The sequence below is a fragment of the Podarcis tiliguerta genome (assembly GCF_965153285.1).
Source record: "Podarcis tiliguerta genome assembly, chromosome: 9".
Taxonomy (NCBI): Eukaryota; Metazoa; Chordata; class Lepidosauria; order Squamata; family Lacertidae; genus Podarcis; species Podarcis tiliguerta.
Genome location: NC_139542.1, coordinates 34302347 through 34322034, shown reverse-complemented (window position 1 = coordinate 34322034; position 19688 = coordinate 34302347). Strand labels below are relative to the sequence as shown.

Below are 19688 nucleotides of genomic sequence, written 5' to 3'. Positions count from 1 at the left end.
TCTGAAAAACAGTTTGATCAATGTGACTATTCCAGACTGTGTTTTTAAAGAAACCTGAATGGTGCTGATATAGAACTAGTATATTTTTTGTAGTAAATCCTGAGCACTATCAACTATGGCATCAACACAGCTAAGGATGATAATGACTAAATCTGTGTGGAACTCAGCAATGAGATGAGTTAATTGCAACTTGAACAAAATACTAATACTTGACAACTTCACTAACATCTCAGGCTTCTAGGAAGAAAGACACTAGGAAGAACAGCTGTTGAACTACAACACAGAAATGTAACTCAGAAACCATTTTAGAAATCAAACAATCCAGACAAAATAAGGCCATCACTATTTTAGGATTACATTATAAAGGGAAAAGGTTGACAATTCTTTCTGCAGAACCAGTGTAACTATCTTGATCTTCCAGATCAAGAGACGCAATAGTATTACTCTATTCTGCCTTGGCCAGACCACAGCTGGCCAGTTCTGGCTGACACAATTTCAGAAGGATATTGAGAAACTGGAATGTGTGCAGAGGAGGGCAACGAAGATGATCAAGGGTCTAGAAACCAAGCCTTATGAGGAATGGTTGAGAAAGTTGGATATGTTTAGCCTGGATCAGAGAAGATTGAGGGGAAATGTGACAGCCATATTCAAATATCTAAAGGGCTGCCACATGAAGATGGAGCAAGCTTGTTTTCTCCTGCTCAGGAGGACAGGACATGAAACAATGGCTTCAAGTTACAAGAAAGGAGATTCCGACTAAACATCAGGAAGAACTTTCTGACAGTGGAACAGACTTCCACAAGAGGTGGTAGACTCTCCTACTTTGGATGTTTTTTTAAGCAGAAGTTAGATTGCCATATGTCATGGATGCTGTAGCTGACATTCCTGCATTGCATGGAATGACCCTCAGTATCCCTTCCAACTCTACAATTTTATGACTCTGTCTTTGATAATCTGAACCTAGTTCTTCTACAAGTCAGCAAGCATTATTCTAATCACTTAAGAAAGCATTATATGTGAAATCATTTTGTACTCAACTAAATCCCTACCACATGCTCTGGTCCATGGGGTCACGAAGAGTCAGACACGACTAAACAACTAAACAACAACAAAATCCCTACCAAATTATTATGGTAGAAAGCAAGGCAAAAAGGTTTTGCTCGCTCATACTTTTCATAGTTTAAGAACTATTTAGAGTTACTGCGCTTGTAAAACCTTCCTGAAGCTTGTTTTTGACTTACCCTGTAGCCTTCAAGATCCCTCATTTGAATTTGTAGCAGAGAAAGGTCCCTCAAAATTTGGAGATTGTCCTTATCCCATTTCAGTGCATTTCTATAACATTTGATGGCTTCATCATATTTCTTGTCTGATCGTTGGAGGAGGCCATAGACATGCCAACCTGAAAACCTCAGTTAAGGTCATCCGTTTTGCAACAATTGAAAATGAGAAACAACTCATTCAACTATTTCCAAGTCTGTAAATGCTTTTTCTCCCTCAGCTAGAGAAACCTGTAACTAGTATACCAACACAAACTAGCATAATACTTACAATGAAATATGTGTAAGGCTCCTCAAGAGTATTAGAAGTCAGCACTTAAATACAGTTAATTATGCGGCCCAAATATTTCTAAGACTCTGCTGTTCAAGCACTCACTTGAATCTGGTCTGTAAATAGAATTAGTAAGGTACATTATGGACCAAAAGCTAGGATGGTTGCTCCAAAGGCTGTAATATAACTGTTCAAAAAGTTTCAATAAATGCCTTTTAGAAGGTACATAATACGAAGGGAGAGGTTACATTTTATGTTCTAGTTTATATATAATGTTTTCTATTTATTGTTTACGGCTTATCATTTTCTTTGTTTGCTAATCTAATGTGCACGTTGAAAAGGATACAGACATGACTCTTCAAGTCATTTCGTAGGCCCCTTCGCACCAATTCATATGCCTCTTCTTTTTTACCTAGGCAGTTTAGCGTTAGTCCTTTCATAGCCAGGGTTTCTAAAAAGAAAAAGAAAAGAAAAACATTACCAGCTGTGCCAAGCCACAGTAATAGTAATACGTATTTTGAAGTTTTATGAAAAGAGAAACTGGTAGCAGAGTTTTCTATCAGTAGATTTTGTTTTAAATTCCAAGCAGCATTTCTATAAATCTGAAAGCCTATTACACAGAAAGTGCTTCTGCATCTTTAAGAGCAAATCCCTTTTCTCTTTGGAAGATGCCCTTAATTTTTGTTCAAACAAATAATTCCTTACTGACTGAACATTTATTTGTAGTAGATTCCCAGAAGGGTAACTGTATGTACTATGACTGGCAGGTTTCAGTGGATCTTAATTGTTTCAAATGTACAGGATCTCAGGACCAATTTATCTCTCCGTAAGAGATCTGTGACTGGATGGCATGCCATACCTTTCTTTTTTTAAAAGCAGTGGGATATGGGATGGGGCATGTTTTGTGTGGAAGAGAAGAACGGGATAAGATTATTTATGGTCCAATCTTTTTAGGATGAAAACAACAAAGTGTCCATCCGCAGGCAGAACCACACACCCCAAAGTCAGCTTTGAAAGGTTGGGAGACTATCTAGAGGAGATATTGGGAAACAGTGGATAATAGAGGAAGGAGAAATCCTATGCCTGATCAGAGTCTCTTTGTGTGACTCTGGATATCACCCACAGGTTTTTAAATCTGTATTTTAATTGTGCTTTTAATTTTTAATTAATTTTATTGTTCTATATTACATTTTAATTGTTGTATCTGTTTTGTGAGCCACCAAGAGAACTTACTTCATGAGATGGTAAATTCAGTTAATAAATAAAGTTAGTGCTCCTTGGCACAGATTCCCAATACAATTCCCTCCATCCCTAAACCTGCTGTGCTTAATTAGTTAGTGCCCATTTTCTTCTCTGCAGCTAATAACAACTTGGGGCAAAGGGTCAATTTGTATCATGGAACTGACAATAGGTGTGGGGAGTGGGGGAGAGGACAAGGTAGTGCCAGATAGGCAACAGCATCTGTATAAGCTGATTCAATAAGTTTAAGATAACTCCTGAAGAACGAACTTACTCCAAACCTTGTTGTGCTACAATAAACATTCAAAGCTGGCACTGAGAATTTCTGCATTCTTTTTGTTCCTTCTGCCTCCCTCCTGGCTTTGTGTGTGTTCAAACACACACAAAGATTGTGTGGGGCAATCTCAAGCCAGAAGGACTTTAAGCACAGTGGTACAACCACGATCTGTTGCATGCAGAAGGCCTCAGGTTCAATCCCTGGAATCTTCAGTTAGGGCCAGAAGAGACCCCTGCCCATACAACTGGACAGCCACTACCAGTCAGTGTTGCCAATACTGAGCATAATGGACCAATGGTCTCTGACTCAGTATAAGGCAGCTTCCTATGTTCCTAAGCTAAGAAAGTGGGGTGTTCTACCTTAGCATACCGCCTCTTCCCGAAGTCACCCTCCCCAACCCCACAAGCCTTGAAAACAGAAATGAGTTCATTTAGAATAGCAGCCAGGGAGAAGGGATTGTGGGGATGTAGGCAAGACTGAAAAAGGGTTTAGGGCCTGTCTCTTCTCCATATGCAATCACCCACTCCACTTTCTGTATTTCAGTGCCGAATACTGTTTCAAGGCAGTTCTGTCACCATCACATCTACTACCACTTTAAGTTTTTATTAGCAGTTTACAAGTCTAAGAAATGTTCCAACATATCGTGAATGTGGATACACAGGAGAATAATTGCCCTTCAATTACAGACCTTTGTATACTTGCCAAAATCATTTTGGCCATTTTTCAAAAGGCCTTTTGATTTGGGCTTTGTTTTCATGACTGGCATGAGGCTGAAGTTTTTTAAAAATTCAATTTCATAATTCAAATTGAATTGTAGACATATATTGCTATCCAATCCAAACCATAAGGATGAGGCAAACTATAAATATAAGCCAATTTTAAAACTTAACACGTTCAGAACCAGTACTTGTTTATATAGAAGTCTGAAGACTCACCTCCATGTTCTGCAAACTTTGGATTGGAAAGAATTTGTTTGCAAAATTTCAAACCATTTCTGTACTGTTTATGTTCATAACACCTCTGTAAAGACAAAAAAAAATCCAAAGCAACTGTAACAAATGTGATAGAAATAAGCTACACTCATAAACCCCTAACCTTATCAAGCAAGAATGAATCCAACCAAGTCATTGCATGAGCAGAGCAATTTTTGCTCATGCGGCAGAACTTCCCCTCCATCCCCTGTGCACCTCGACATCCAGCCAACTTGCTCTTGGGGAGTGGGCTGAGAAAACCAGATTTGGGGTTGTTCACAGGGACAGGAGAGGGAGGGAAGTGGCTTTGTGTGAGCTAAACTTGTTCACTCATGGAAATATTTTGTTGGATATAACTTAGTTTTGAAGGGATATGTGGGTGGCAAGTTTAAACATGAGGGATCCCATTCGTCGCATGTGTTAACAATTCCTAGCACAAGTGTTCTGTATACAATTAAAGGTTGGGAGAAACAAATTTCAGGAGTAAAGAACATGATTCTTCCAAACTCTTCAGCAAAATGATAAATAGATATTAGTAAGAAGAAAGTTATTCCTAGTCTATTCCTGAAAATGACTTGCCCCATTGCAATTCACTGTTAAAAGCCCAATGATTTATTACACAGGTGGTATATCATAAAGTTCTTAACAGTTACATCACAAGTTTTGCTTTCATTGCAGAATGTGATTGAAGATTTCATCTTTCTGAAAACTAAGGAGAATCAAAATAAGCAAAGTATATTCTAGAGAATTAGTGTTCACCATTCAAAGTCCAAATCAGAAACCTGGGAATTGGGGGGGGGGGGGGGATGAGTCACCGCCAGAATCCTAACTTCATGTTGTTAATTGCCCTCCTGGCCCCCAACTTTTTGCAAGTTTTAACCCCTTCCGTACAATTTTTTGTTCATTGTTCACAATATAGTTAAGTGAAAAATCATTTCTTGTTGAAATAAATTCCCTATTGCTCTTGAAATGCAAATTATGCAAAGAAATCATGTATTTTCTCATTTATAATTTCTATCTGTTGATTTACAGATAAGAAGCCATCTCATTTTAAGCAAGACCACTGGTCAGTGCATCCAGCACAGAAACATCTAATTGAAGAGCCCATGTCAGTCCAAAGTGTCAGGTACTCAAGATTCTTTGGCCACATTTGTACATCACAGAAAATCAGAGTTTGAAGTTAGTGTGTTTCAGACAAAGCATTGTTACTATTAACAACAGTTTGTCAGTTCAGGTGGAATGACAAACAGCATTTCTGCAGAAATGAAGCTTCTGAGCTTATCCTCTCAGCTATATAACAGGAGGGTAGGGTAGAAGCAAGTGAGCCTGAAATTCACATCACATCAAATTATGGTTTAAAGTGTGAACTCAGCCAGTCTCTGGAGATAGCATGGGTAAAACTGGGACTTATATATGGCAAAGCACATGCCCCAAGTTATGGCTCATCCCAATTGTATAGGTTTCACAGTAAAAATAAAACTGTCCACATAAGAGTGATAAAACAGCCATAAAGGCTGCATGCTAAGTAGTGTGCAGCCATATTGAATGTTAACTAACTTATCTTAAGAACCAACTTTCTTTTTTTAAAACAACAACAACCCTCAAAACTAATTTACTCTTGGGGAGGATGCTACTCAAGAACTTAGGTTATTCTACATACTCATGCTTGGGAAAATATGTTCATTAACATTCATTTCTGACTAGATTCATTAAGAAACCCACAAGTTATTTCAAAATCATTCTAAAGCTCCAGATTTTCTGAATCAATTGAAGTCCACCTGTGGCACTATCAACAGCTCTTCAGCCCAAAAGGAACATTATTGTCTATGTATTATAAAACTTAATTAGAATTAATGTATAAAAGATCTACAGTGCTCAATGCTCAACAGTTTGGCACAGTAGGTTTCTTCCATCACAAGCTGCCTTTGAAATTTGGGAAATGGTGTGTTGTGATTTTTCTCCCATACTCAATTTTGTCTTTTTAGATATAAGGGCAGAAAAAAAAAAAAATAACACCCCATGGAGTATCATCTCTCTAATAAGCTGTCATTAATAAGGAATTTATTGCTGGGGGAAGTCATTTATTCTTCACATTGCTAAATTAAGAACAGCCCATTAGCTGCTCCTGTAGCTTAGCTATAAACTTGTTTACACAATCAGAATTCAGAAGGTCACTTTCCCAAGAGAGTACCCTTTGAACCACCTCTCTGCATCCTTATTAAGAACTTCTGGCTGTAGCAGCGCAAGTCATCTGGGCTATTATCAATGGAATAGTGAACTGTTGCTGCAGCTGAAGCCAAACCTGCAGTTTAGGTTGCATATACAGATACTCTGTGGCTGAATTCCATGTACTTTCACTCCTATTGAAGTTTGACCTATATAATAATTATATCCATAAACATTTAATGTCTTGCCTATGACTGATCTTGCTTTGCCAAAACAGCAATAACTTGAATCTAGTTAAGATGCTTCATTACTCTGTTGAGTAGGGAGCTGTCCTACAGATTCTATCAGTGACTCTCCAGGGTGTGTCCTAAAGTGTCATGCTGAGCTGGAAAAACAGCCCCATGTTTCCAAATGTCTACACAAGATAACAACCACATTGAGACTACTGTCTTCTTAACTCACTTCAGATATACCAAGGAGCAATATGAACACTGAGAAGGGAACAGTCACCTTTATTTGGGCTAGTGAGAACTGTGGTCATCAACTTAATTTGCTCTCCATATATATATAAATAGCCCTTCAATTCAATAATTAACTCCAAAAGTCATTCAGACCACCAGGCATTTAATGTACTAGCACAATGTTGCACAACCAGGTTTATGCAGCATAGTCTATGGCTAGCTCATATATATATATATATATATATATATATATATATATAGTATGTAGGGCATTTTACTCCTAACTCCAGGGTTCAAAACCATTCTGCAAATAAACAAACTACTAAATATACAAAAAGTGCTGATTCTCCCTATGGTTATTGTTACCTCTGAATGCGAGTAAACATTTTAATTTATTTAATTATTGCATTTTTACCGTATTTCACCTTTCCTCCAAGGAGCTCAAGGTAGTGTCATGGTTTTACACTCTAACCACTACATCACACACCACTGTGCCACACTCCCTTTTACATATATGCACTGGGAAGCATATTTTAAATTCTACATTTTTTCATGCAGTGACCAAGTGACTGTAGCTTATTTGTGCTAAATTGTTTTAGTTATCAGAGCTATTATGAAAGGAAGGATGCTACAGGCAATATTTGAAAACAAGACATTCGAAGTTTACTTAGTAATTAGTGCAAATTTCCACAGTGCATAGGCTCACTATACTGGTTGCTTACCAGTTTGATTCTAGCTAATCTAAACTTATTTAAAGCATTAATCTACCAACTGGTGGCTTGAGGATTTGGTTACATCCAAGTTGAAGTGGGTTGTACCAGTTGCAGCACTACTACCTTTTTTGTTTTGCATGCTATTATCTCAGAAGGAGAAAGGAGAGAACAGGGAGCATGGAGAAGTGGGGAGAACAAGTGGGGAGAAGGAGAAAATCCAAGAGAAAGATGGACATCTATCAGAAAAATGAGAAGCAGAACCTATGTTGAATGTTGGGTCTGAAAAACCGAAGACTACTGGCGTAAGGGGTACAGGGATAAGCAAGTAATAGAGTACAGATATAATTTCTTGCAATAAAAATGAAATGTTAATGCAGATGATCAGTTGTAGAGAATGCTAACCATGAACCTATTGGCAAATTCATGATCTATAGTGACACACAATATGTTTCTTGCAGTAGGCATATAATCATGCATCCACAGTGACACCGATAAAGGATTTATGCAAAATCAGTGGAAAGCTATGCAGGAGTTTATTTGTGTAGTTTTGTATCTTGATGACAAAGTTTTTAGAGAAAAACTGAAAAGAGAGATACTGTATTCTGAAGGCCAAGTGTCTCAATCATTCTTTCCAAAGTTTTCCAATCACAATAAGTTTTCATTGGCCAGGTTCACATGTAATGCTAAATCACAGTTCAGTTTAACAATGAAGCCTTAAAATCATATCCACCACCCTTTCTTCAGAACAGCTTCAAGGATATTAGAAGCTTCTGCTTTAGACTAACCACAGTTTAGTTTATCTCTTAACCAAAGCTAATCTCAACTATGGTTTGTGGAAACAGAGCAGAAAGAAAGCAGGAATCTTCCATCTCCTCTAGGGAGGCAGACGGAAGTTGCTAAAGATTATTAATCAGTTTGTAAGCTGCAGAACAGCCTCTTCAGCTTCTGAATGTGTAAGGCAACCCTACCAATGCCCACACAGTCTCTTCTTACACTGGAAATTCTCCAGAGGATGCTAACTGGTGATATATTACTTTAGAAGTGATATCTGATGGCAAGGAATTATAACTGAGATTTGAGCCTTGGTTTAATAAATGATACATAAATGGTATGATACAGAGCTCTAAAAGCAATAAGGCTTCTTAAACTACAGATGACCCAAAGGTGAAATTCCTATATAATCCTTACTTATCTATGGGAAATGAATAGTTAGTATCTAATTAACTGATCACCATTCAAGCAGGTAAGTTTAGAGAGACCCCAAATACAAGAGTTTTCATTTAAGATTTAAAAAATTGAAAATATGCCTACCAAAAGAAAATTATGAGGACACTAGGGGGATATTTGCCTTTCCTATTAAAGGTCACCCACCTGCCTTATGTTTCTACCATTGGCCTGGTTCACACATCATGGTAAGCCACAGTCTGAAACAAACTTTGGTTTACTGTGAATGAGCCATTGGCATATGCCTCACTCCTCCCTTTGCTGAGCTGAAAGTCAATAAACCACAGCTCTGTTTTAGGTTTATGTGCAAACAAGAGCTTGTGATTTATTTCTCATCAAATAATCTACAAAAGGAAGCCAAGACCAAACCATGGCTTCTTCTCATGGAGTGTTTTGAGAAACAGAAACTAAAGTAGTGCTATGCCTTCCTCCCCCCCCCCCAAACTGGCAAAAGGCAGAGTTGGGCAGGTGCAATTTAAGAAACATGTTTAAACACACTGCACATTTACAGTAAGTCATAGTTTATTTCTAACTATGGCTTACTGTGACATTCAAATGGGGACATGTATAAAATTTCCAAAGCTAACATGGCCCTTTTTATTTTGTAAATAGCCTGCATACTTTTCAAAACCCATTAGTAATCGTTAGTAATCTGCGGTGGGCCCCGCTAGACCACTTTACCTTTGCTTTAATGCCTACTCGTGGAAATAGCAAGTGCATCTCAACACGCATGCATGTGAAATATGCAGCGCTTACCTTATGAAAATATGAAGTGGTAAAGATTACACATACCAAGCATACATGCTATGAGGTGTGTGCTGATCATATTTAGGTATGCCAAAGGTTTGGAGGTGGGGTAAGCATACTATGCCACACATCCCACACGCACAGCATGCTCCACTTTCTAGAAGACCACTTGGATTGGCTAACATCAGTTTCTTGAAGCTGAGCACACAGGCATTTTCATCCCAGTTGTTAACTACACATTGCACTGATAAAAGAAAGTCCTAGAAAGCAAAGCTACAGGTTCAGTAATTTAGATGGGAAAAAGCAACTGGCATTAGCTGGCTGTAAACTGGAATGGTGGCAACTGTTCTAAAGATGTAGCTGCATAGCTGCATTTATTTGATTTGCCATGCATCTGAAAACCTCAGCATAAGAAACTAGACAAGTTTAGCACTTTCTGAGGATAACAACTAATCTGGGTGAGTCCCTTAAATGTGCTTGATAAAAGCATTTTACAGACCTGTTCATTTGCATAACAGTGTTAAAATGTACACAAGCAAGCTGGGGCAAGCAAGGAACATTGAATTAAATTCCTCATCTTATGCTGAACTGGTTGTTCCAAAAGCATGCGTCCAATTGCAACAATGAAGCAATAATCACTCCATGCTTTACTATGGCTCAAAGCCCCATGTTAGTCATGGTAATGTCTAGGTTCTACACTTCAGGAGTACTTGACCTCATTACTGAAATTAAGCAGGTGCGGATCTGGATCGGTGCCTGAAAAGAAACCACTGGAAGCACTCAAACTAAGCCACTCTAAACAATTCAAAGAGTAGGATAAAAACAAATAATGCTACTTTGTATACGTAAAACATATTAAGTACTGTGATACCTCTTGTTACGTTTGGTTCAGGATACGTCTTTTCAGGTTGCGTCCTGCAGTGACCCAGAAGTACCAGAAAGGGTTACTTCTGGGTTTCGCCGCTCACACATGGGTAGACGCTCAAAATGACGTCACACGCAGGTGCAGAAGCGGCGAATCACGACCCACGCAGACGCGCATTGCGTTCTGCTCATGTTGCGAGCGGGGCTCCGGAACGGATCCCATTCGCAACCAGAGGTATTCCATAAAAGTTTTCACCTGCATAACTTATGAGATCACATAGATAACACAATCCTTTTCCTTATCAGTTTTCATGTTGTCCATAATATAATTGTACCCCAATTACTTTCAGTGAGGCTATAGTGTGCTACTCATGCAAATCCGCAGGCTCAGCAACCACACAATTTGAACGCTACAATACTCTGGACACAATCTAGCACGTGTTCAACTGTATTCTGCCCTAGTCAATGGGACTTAAAACACTTTAATCAATGGCTAGATTGCACCCTGTATTATTTACAATTATCATTTTAATATCAAGGCCTTATAACTACTTGGGAACAATTCAATATTTCTTTTTCCTAAATTGTTTCTTGAGCACAGATTGTTCCACAGAGGGTATTATTAACAGAGGACAATCAAATAATTTAGGAATGCAAAGCATACCAGATAACCAACCAACACGTTGATTAACATTCTCAAGAAAGAAATCCATTTGCTTTTAAGTTTTAATAGATAAAATGTAGGGCACCCTTAACTACAGTTTCTTAATAAACAATGTTTTCAGTTGCCCACTTCACCAGTTGTTTCAATTAAGAGTATAATCCTAATCTCACTTGCCTGGGAGTAAGCCCCAATGAATTTAATAGAATTTATATCTGAACAGACATTAGTGTTGCGTTGTAAAGTAACTGATCTAAAAAGCTTGGTGGAGGTATTCCCCCCCTTACTTATTGATTTAATAAAAGGATTAAACAGACTAAAAGAACTATACAAATCAGCTTTATTTTATTTTGGAATTGTAGTATGGACTACATTATTATGACAACTTGGCTTAGCATCCGAGGTATCCTTAAATGAATGCAATGAGACTTCCTTCAAAGTAGCCCTTAGTAGGATTGTTTCTGCCTACCACTACTTCGTTGCATGCACATTCTAACTCTGCACTTTTTAAAGTACACAAACACACAGGATTATTTTCAGTGGCGTGTGGCACAACTGAGTCCCCTAAGCCTATTCTACATTAGGAGGCATGAACTAGCAGAGCGCGCACGAGCTGCTGCTCCCTCCCTGTTCGTCACCGGTCTATTCTCAACCCTCTTAAAGGAGCGTGCAGTTCCCCGGGAATCTGAAGTCGATCGCCGAGAGACGCTGCGCGGATCACTTTTCAGAAGCACCGCGCGCTCAGGAGGGCAAGGGCAGAACAAAACCTTAGCGCGCGTCCCAAGTTGGAGAAACTCTCCCCAACTTAAATGATCAACGCTGCCTTTCCAGCTTCCCCGCAAATCCGCTGGATAAAGGCCCCTTCCCAGCCGCGCGCCTTTGCTCCCCCACCCACTACGGTCGCAAATGCTATTTTTAGGACACCCTGCTTGCGCACGAGACCCCCGCCCCCGCCGCCCCCCAGCCCCCGCCAGGCTACAATCTCTTCCCGGCCGCGCCTGGAGCGGGGGATGCCCGGCGCGTTCCACAGGCGGCTCTGGAACGAGGAATCCCTCGAGCTCCAGAGGGCACCTGTCAGCGGCGCCCGGCGCGGGGGGCACCCGGGGCCTGGCCTCTTGCAAGGGGCCAAGCCAGAGGCGGGCAGGCAGGCGGCCTGGGGCAACGCCGCCGGGGCCCGCTTCCGAGGGGCAGCGAGCGCGCCGCCGCCGCCGCCTCCCAAGCCCGTGAGGGAAGGAGCCGGGCGGCCTTTCTCCGCCTGTCCCCCCCACCCCGACTCACCAAGATGCGCTTGAACAGCGCGTTCTCCTTCGGCGGGAGGCTCACGGACGGCATCGTCTCCGCCGCTGCTGCCGCCACCACCGCCGCCGCCCTTCTTGCTGCTACCGGGCCGGTGAACCAGCTCCCTCCTCCTGCCGAGGCTTGATCGCTGCCGCTGCTTCCGCCGCCGCCGCCACCTCCCGGGAGGGACTGCCCGCCAGGCCGCCGCGGCTATCAGAAGCAGCAGCACCGCCGTCGCCTGTTGCTGCTGCTCCTCCTCCTCCTCCTGGCGCTTCCTTCCCAAGCGGCCTCCGCAGCCGCCGTGCCCGCGCCCACTTTACCCCTGGCCCCGCAGCGAGCCCGAGGCGGCGGGCGGTTCACGTGGTTAACTGAACAGGCCGGAGAGAGGAGGCGCCGCCAAAATGGCCGCCGCCGAGGGCTTCCCCAGCCGGGTCACCGAGCCCAACGCGCATGCGCCACGACCCCGGCCGCCGCCGCCACCACCTCCTCCTCCTCTGCCTCACGTCTTCGCCCTCTTTTCTCTATGTAGGCTTAATAGCCGCTACAAGGTAAGTTGGGAAATGAGAACACCCTCCCGCTGGGAACTGTTGGAGGAGTGCGCCTGCGCGGGCTGGGGGGCGGGGGGCGGGCGCGTGAGCGGGATGCTTACTAAGCTTGCCAGTCGCGTGCAGCTCAGCAGGTAGGTGAGCGCAGGAGCGCAGCAGCCCGGGCTGGTGTCCTGCAGCCACTTAGCTGAGAACTCGGCGGGACTTACTGTAAGAGTACCTCCCCCATGAGCTTCTCCATAGACATGGGTAGTGCTGTGAATTGTTCAGGAGGGGCGAAGGGAATGGTCTCTAGAGTGGCGCGAGGCAGATTTCTGGGCACCACTACAGAAATCCGAATACCTGCTGGCATAGTATTAGTCCAAAAATCCACAGTGGCAGTAATTGTATAGTCATTTAAACTTTTATCATTTGTTTTACTTTGGTGGTTACATGGTGGTGGTTGTAACCCAAGAGGGTTTCTTTATAAACAAAAATACTCTACATTTATTCTTATAAACAAGTATACTGTTCATTTATTTTGTTTGTGTTGGCTTTAAGTACATTTGGAAGTGGTTTGGAAATATTGTATCCAAAAAGCTGTGCCTTGTAACTTGGCTTTGTGTATCAGCCCATTAAAATCAAAATAGTCACAAGTGTTGTAATGTTGTTGACATCATCGCACTATGATTGAGATTCCTGAGTTGGACTAGATGACCCTTGGGATCCCTTCCATTTCTACAACTCTATGGTTCTATGATTCTATGAAATAAATATCATTCATGATCTATACTCTGTATATTTGTTTCTGCACTAAGTGCCAATTTTCATGTTCATCCAGGATATGCTACACAAATGAAAACCACAATGGCAAGCTTAATGTTAGGATTAAATTATGCTTAACACAAGGAGAACAAAGTCCCATAGAGCCCACTGCCCTGTTTCCACCAGTAGCCAGCCCAGATGCTTCTGGGAAGTCCTGAAAACATATGGTACATCAAAAGCAAACACAAGGACCTGTACTTCTACTGTAAACACTTCTAGAATATTATTTAAAACATTATAATCAAGGATGGGGAATAAGTGGCCCTTCAGATGTTACCGGACTCCAACTCTGCCCACTAGTATGTTCAGTGGTCAGAGGTAATGGGTATTGTAGTTCAGCAACATCTGGAGGTCCTCAGATTCCTCCTCCTCTTATATTTTCTGAAAATATAGTAATGAGTTCTGCATCCTGGAGAAAAGTTGCCCCAAGTAGCTAAATACAAGGAAGGTCCATAGTTGTATACCTTTAGAGGTATAAAGACTTGAAGATTTTGTGTAGCTGTCGATGTTAAAAGCCGTTTGATGTTTAATCCCCTTTTGAAGCCATCTTCACATCCTGTGGCAGTGAATTCCATAACTTAATTATGTGTTGCTGTACACTTCTTTTCTTCCTCACCTCTGTCTGCTTACTTCCTCTTTTGTCATCCCTGCAAGAGCCAAGTTCTGCTTCCACACCTACACACGCTTCTTGATGGACCTCTTGCAATGTTAAACTCAACGCACTGGAAGAACCAGTTTGTGATACTGCCTTCCTGCAACAATGGCAATGCCTCATTAGCCTTTGGCACATTATTGCAATTATTAAGAAACAGTAAATTGGTCTGAGGATGACAGACAATTTTCAGATTGTAAGGAACCGCCTTTTCATAGACATGAAACTTTGCATGTAACGCTGACAAATGGCTTTTCTGTCTTTGCTGTTTAATTAGAAATTAAGTGTGGCCAATGTTATTCAATGTAAGTCCTATTGTGGGGCTTTTTCCAAGGATAAATGTGCATATAATTGCATGTAGCCTTGCAGCGCAACCCTGTGCATGTTCAGTCAGAGTTCCCACCGAGTTCAATGGGGGCTTATTGTCAGGCAAGTGTGCATAATACAGCATAAATAGCAATAGCACTCCAGGCAGTTGGACTGTCTCAGACTGCAATCCTGTACGTGCTTACCTGATAGTAAGTCCCATTGAACTCAATGGAACATAACACTTCTAAGTAGACCTGTATGGATTACACTCTTAAGGTATGAAGCACAACAGTAAGATCTAAGACAGTAATACTGAAAGTGGGCTGTTGAGTACCCTCATGTCAGTTGCAGTACTTTCCAAAACTTCTGACAGAAACATTCATCTTTAGCGGGTTTCAGTGGAAGTATTGTATATTTGAGATATGGACTACTTGTCTGCATAGTCTACAGCACTTGTTCTGAAACAATCACCTATTAAAGTTCATAACCTATTGTACAATTTTGCTTCTGTCGAAATTCTCACAAGTGGCCGATTGGCACAGCCTTCCTGCTGTTAATTACAATATGTATCCTACATAAGGAATGCTATGATAAAGGCAGAATAATATCTACTTTTATTTATGAAAATTCTAACGTTAGGATGCTGCTTCTGCAGTGTGTGTTCTAAAGTCACGGAAACACAAAACCACGGAGTTTTTTTATGTTCTACTATCTCCTCACAACTCTCATGACCGATTGATGTAAAGGCAGTTTCGTAGCTGCTGAGCCAGCGTCTGGCTTAATACTGTATGTTTATAGGGGAGAGCGTTCCGAAGCAGCCACTACCTACGACCATGTGACCAGGAGGGGGCGCCCTCCCTGCCTGAGTTCTCTCCTTCCGGGATCAGTTAAGAAGCCCCGCCCCTAGCGCTGTTTGATTGGCGTGTTCGCACTGTTGCTCAGGGAACCTGCGTGGAGGAGGAGGAAGCAAAACAACATGGCGGCGCCCTTGCAGGTTGCGCGGAGGTTTTTGCGGTTATCTGGGAACCCGATCCGAGGTGAGTCACCGGGGCCCCAGGGGACCTCCCGCTCGTTTCCTAACCTGGGCAGGACAGAGGAATGAACTATTTCCCCACCTGCCCTTTCTCAATGCCACCCTCGTTGAACGAACGTGGGAGCGCTTCATCCGAGTCTCCTACGTGTAACCTTCAGGGTCTGCTGGTTTTTCCTGCCCCATCTGTTTCCCACTCTCCGTTCTCTGCTGTGAGTTTGGATGGCCTGGGCCTTTCGTGCCCAAACTGCTAGTGGCGCCCCATAGCAGCGGGCTAGAGCGTCGCCTTGCAGCATCGGCGATATCGCTGTGCGGGAAGGAGAAGGGTTGCTGTGGATGAGCTGAATGGACATCAGTTACCCTTTTCCTTCCGTAAACTTTCACACCCTGCCCAATTTTCAGTTTCTTACAAGTTCCTTCTAAGAAGCTTGTACAGTGTGTTATTTCTTTAGTAGCTGGTTCAATGCACGCGTTGTTTCATTTTACTCTTTTCTTTTTTCCCGACTCCCGAGAGTCTCCTTCGAAGAGTAGGACTGAGAAAGATGTATGCCAGAGATCCTGGTTAGGGAACAAATAGAGTTGTCTCCTGAAATACTGAATATTAAAATATCAACGCTTAATACTGTCTCTTTCGTTGCCCTGATATTGCTAAAAGAACTCTTTCCTATTATCTCTTCCATCCCCATTAGACAAAATCCATTCTAAAAACCCTGTTATGTATTCTTTCCTTTAACACAAAATGTTACCACATTGCTGTGCGATTCTTTACAAATACTAATTCATACAGTAACTGCTATGTCAATTCATCATACGGAATAAACATTTCCAATTTGTACAGTTTCTGCCACTGTTCTTATAAGTCAAGGTGATCAGTGACTGACTGAAAAATTATTCCAACAGAATGCAGTGAAACCCCTTTTCATAAGTAAACTGCTCGCTCTCTCCTCTAAAATTTTGTCTCAGAACTAACATGTTTCTAAACTCTTTTATTTCAGAACCATCTCGTTCTGCATTCAGGGCACAGCCTGATGATATAAGCAAACCGAACTGGGTTAAAGTTGGCCTGACTTTTGGTGCCTCAGTAGCAATATGGGTGCTGGTAAGAATTACACTGTGGATGTGATTAGCAGTGTTTTCAAAGTAACTGTTCCTTAGTCAGTTACTTTTGTCAATAAAGGAAATGTGATAATATGTTATGCTTAGTTTGGGTCCACTAATTACTAGTCATTTGAAAAATTACAGTTCCACATTCAAGGCACATTGTTGATTGGCTTGGTTTGCACATATACCAAGTCATTGTTTGTTTAACAAATCACAAGTTAACCACAAGTTGTTCCATGAATGATCAGTCAAACCATTACTTTTTTCTTCTAAAGTTTGGTTTGTTTTCCCGCTATTCTTGTTTGGTGAGTGGCCAGGCAAATCATAGTGCTGAAATCTCAAGCCATAATTAAAACAAGATGAGTGTTATAAACCAATAAATCATGTCTTCAGATCTTGTTTTCTTGGCAAACTATAGTTAAACCTGGGCAAGGTTTGCACAGTAATCATAAGCCATAGTTTAATAAAGTGTGGTTTAGCTTTATGATGTGCAAATTAGACCACTGTAAGTGTTTATATGAGTGGAAATGCATTATTTAGCAGCATTTTAAAGTATAAGAATGAGTAAACTGTTCTTGCTACAGCTTTAAAAATTGGGAACTAAAATTTACACCCACTCTGTTCCCACTCAGCCTCCAGAAGGTTCCCCACAAAGGAATGTATTCTTCCAGCTGAAAAAGGTTGCCTACCCCTGCAATAATAATTTAATTTTGAATGTATAATTAATCAAATGGTTTCAGATCAGCCCTTAACACTGATCACTTAATGCCTGTCCACACTAAAATAATCATTTTGACTCTGCGTGTCTCATGCTCTTAAACCATGTGTATTTATTTTTTAGCTCCTAAAGCAGCATAATGAACATCAAGCAGAATATGAAAGGCGAAAAGCAGAGAGAGGTTCATAATGGAGGTGCTAAAATTATGGTGAGATCTGAATAAAGCTATAAACCTCACTTTTTTCTGGAAATGGTTGCTCTTGTTTATATAATAATCCAACTTGTAAGATTGTTGCCTGTAATGAACAGCAGAGATCACAAATGTTGCAGTTTTGTCATTAATACTCTATTGCTGTTTTCTTCAGTTTTTTAATGTCCTAATTGACTCGTTTCTTTAAAAGCATTACATTTCTGCTATATTTCAAAATAAGTGCCTTGGTCTGCTTATTGTGTTGCTGTTTTTAAGTTAAGTGATCTGTCCAAGTTACTTCTTATGGTGCCAACTAATGGCTGACTTCCCCATCTGCCCTACACTCTTCAGTTCCACATCCAAGACTTTGTCCTTACAGTAAATTATAATGACTGCATTCCAACATAATGGTAAACCATGCTAATGGTTTATAATTATGAAAATGAGCCTAGGAAAGCCTCAGGCTCCTCTACTCTTCCTTTCACCCTTCTTTGTCATGTGAGATGGAGGAGTTTGGAAGCTTTCACTTCTGATTTTGGTTAATCACAGCTTAGCGATATGTCTAAACCATGGCAAATTGTAGTTAGTTGAAGCAGACCAGTTTTAAACCACGGGGTATGAACCTGGCCTGATTCAATTAACCAGAGTTAAGATTAACCATGTTTCAGGATTTTCTAACCTATGATTAGTCTATAAGTCGAAGCTAGATTTTGCCAACTGTGCCTGTGGGAGAACACATGAGCCTGAGGCTCACCTGCGCTCATTCTTACAATAAAAAGTAATTGTGTATCATTATATCCAAATGTAGGCTACATTATATTCTCAATTGTTGCTCAGAGCTCCTGTTCCCCATTGTTTTAAATAACAGGACAGTAGAAACAGAAAGTGAGTCTCTTCTTCATTGTATTATTAGCAGCCATGCAGCTGCTAATTATAGATGTGTAAATATGTATTCTTGGCCTTGTCTTCTGTCATCTCCCACTAAAGAGCAGAAAGCAGGACAGCTATGATGATTGCTGCACCTTTGGGAGATGCAAATGATTGATTTTGTGATACGGTTTGCATTCTGCAAATTCTCAAACACACTGCTATTTTCATTAAAGATTGCCCAGTGGACATTCACATAGCACTGTCCCTGTGCTGTACTCTGCTGACAGCATGGAATGGATGGAGGCATAGCATGCTGCTCAGTTCAGCATTGCACTGTTTCTATAGCAAACTCATTAATCCTGGTATTTTGTCCATTGTTTCCCTATTAGTATGTTCCTGGCTTTTAAACTGGAGTAATCACATTCTACTTTAGCAGCTTGTGATTATTTAACAGACTAAATATTGATTAAAATACTGTTTATCTGATTAACTATCATCAGTCACTTAGTCACATTAGGCACTTAGTTATTAGTTTTCTGTGACAAAAGAGACAGACCAAGAGTACAAAGAGTACTCAGGCAGGGTTAGGCAATCACTTTCCCCATTGCTAATTTTGCATCAAAATCCGTAAGACTGTCATGTTTCCTGACTTTGAAACTACCCTGTGGGCCATGTAAAGACTGCACTTGTACAGTCTTATAGTATGACTTAATTACCTCCTCTCTTTTCTAGGTTGAAGATCGTCTCCATAGAAACTGTTACAGCCAATGCATAGTCTACAAGGATATTTTTGTGTTAGTAGATAACCCATTGGTTGTTGGATTAACTCCAAACTAATTCTAATTTTCCTGAAATAAAGCAAAGAAAGCATGGAAGGTGGTTGAAATCTCTATGCTTCACATGGTTGCTTCTAAAGGCTATGAATAAAATATATTCCATCAGAAAAAAAGTTTCTGACCCTATTTTGTATAGAAAAATAACGTATGACAGTGCAATCTTGTATGTTGAACTCCGTAGGACTTTGTCTCACAGGTGTGTAGGATTGCAACATGATTTACTGACTTCACTTGTGCATATTAGCATTTGTATTCCTTCTCAGCATTTTTTGTTCATTAACAGCAACCCTAATTACAGTGGTGCCTCGCAAGACGAAATTAATTCGTTCTGCGAGTTTTTTCGTTCTACGAGTTTTTTCGTCTTGCGAAGCACCAATGTGTATTGACAGTTTCCCATAGGAATGCATTGGCGGTTTAAAAAAAAAAAAGGTGCAAGACGTTTCGTCTTGCGAAGCAAGCCCATAGGGAAATCCGTCTTGCGAAG

The 19688-nt window shown here is 41.0% G+C and overlaps 2 protein-coding genes across 4 annotated transcripts in view; one reads left to right on the top strand and one right to left on the bottom strand.

Moving 5' to 3' along the window:
- NAA15 (N-alpha-acetyltransferase 15, NatA auxiliary subunit) overlaps positions 1-12471 on the bottom strand; it is a 31542-nt gene extending 19071 nt beyond the window's left edge. Inside the window, exons 1-4 of the mRNA XM_083457258.1 lie at positions 12150-12471; positions 4000-4084; positions 1895-1999; positions 1242-1399 (exon numbers count right to left, since the gene is read on the bottom strand). Of these exons, the coding sequence (XP_083313384.1) occupies positions 1242-1399; positions 1895-1999; positions 4000-4084; positions 12150-12203 (402 nt within the window). The 5' untranslated portion in view covers positions 12204-12471. The remainder of the gene's footprint in view (positions 1-1241; positions 1400-1894; positions 2000-3999; positions 4085-12149) is intronic.
- Positions 12472-12566: 95 nt separating this feature from the next.
- Positions 12567-19317, top strand: NDUFC1 (NADH:ubiquinone oxidoreductase subunit C1). 3 transcript variants are annotated; one of them, XM_083457681.1, is made up of 5 exons: positions 12567-12697; positions 15258-15496; positions 16485-16588; positions 17432-17516; positions 19101-19317. In XM_083457681.1, the coding sequence occupies exons 2-4, from the start codon at positions 15436-15438 to the stop codon at positions 17495-17497; spliced, it is 231 nt and encodes a 76-aa protein (XP_083313807.1). In that variant the 5' UTR covers positions 12567-12697; positions 15258-15435; the 3' UTR covers positions 17498-17516; positions 19101-19317. The 3 variants fall into 3 exon arrangements, with proteins under 3 accessions (XP_083313807.1, XP_083313806.1, XP_083313808.1); XM_083457680.1 differs by having other exon boundaries at positions 12585-12697; positions 15402-15496; XM_083457682.1 differs by lacking the exon at positions 12567-12697 and adding an exon at positions 12767-12828.
- The last annotated feature ends 371 nt before the right edge of the window (positions 19318-19688 follow it).

Bases quoted from the DNA above. Each gene is read 5' to 3' on its own strand.
- NDUFC1 (XM_083457680.1), top strand. From the start codon at position 12,600: ATGCGCCACGACCCCGGCCGCCGCCGCCACCACCTCCTCCTCCTCTGC. The intron at 12,698-15,401 runs GTAAGTTGGGAA...ACTGTTGCTCAG, and splicing joins GGCTTAATAGCCGCTACAAG to GGAACCTGCGTGGAGGAGGA. The intron at 15,497-16,484 runs GTGAGTCACCGG...CTTTTATTTCAG, and splicing joins ATCTGGGAACCCGATCCGAG to AACCATCTCGTTCTGCATTC.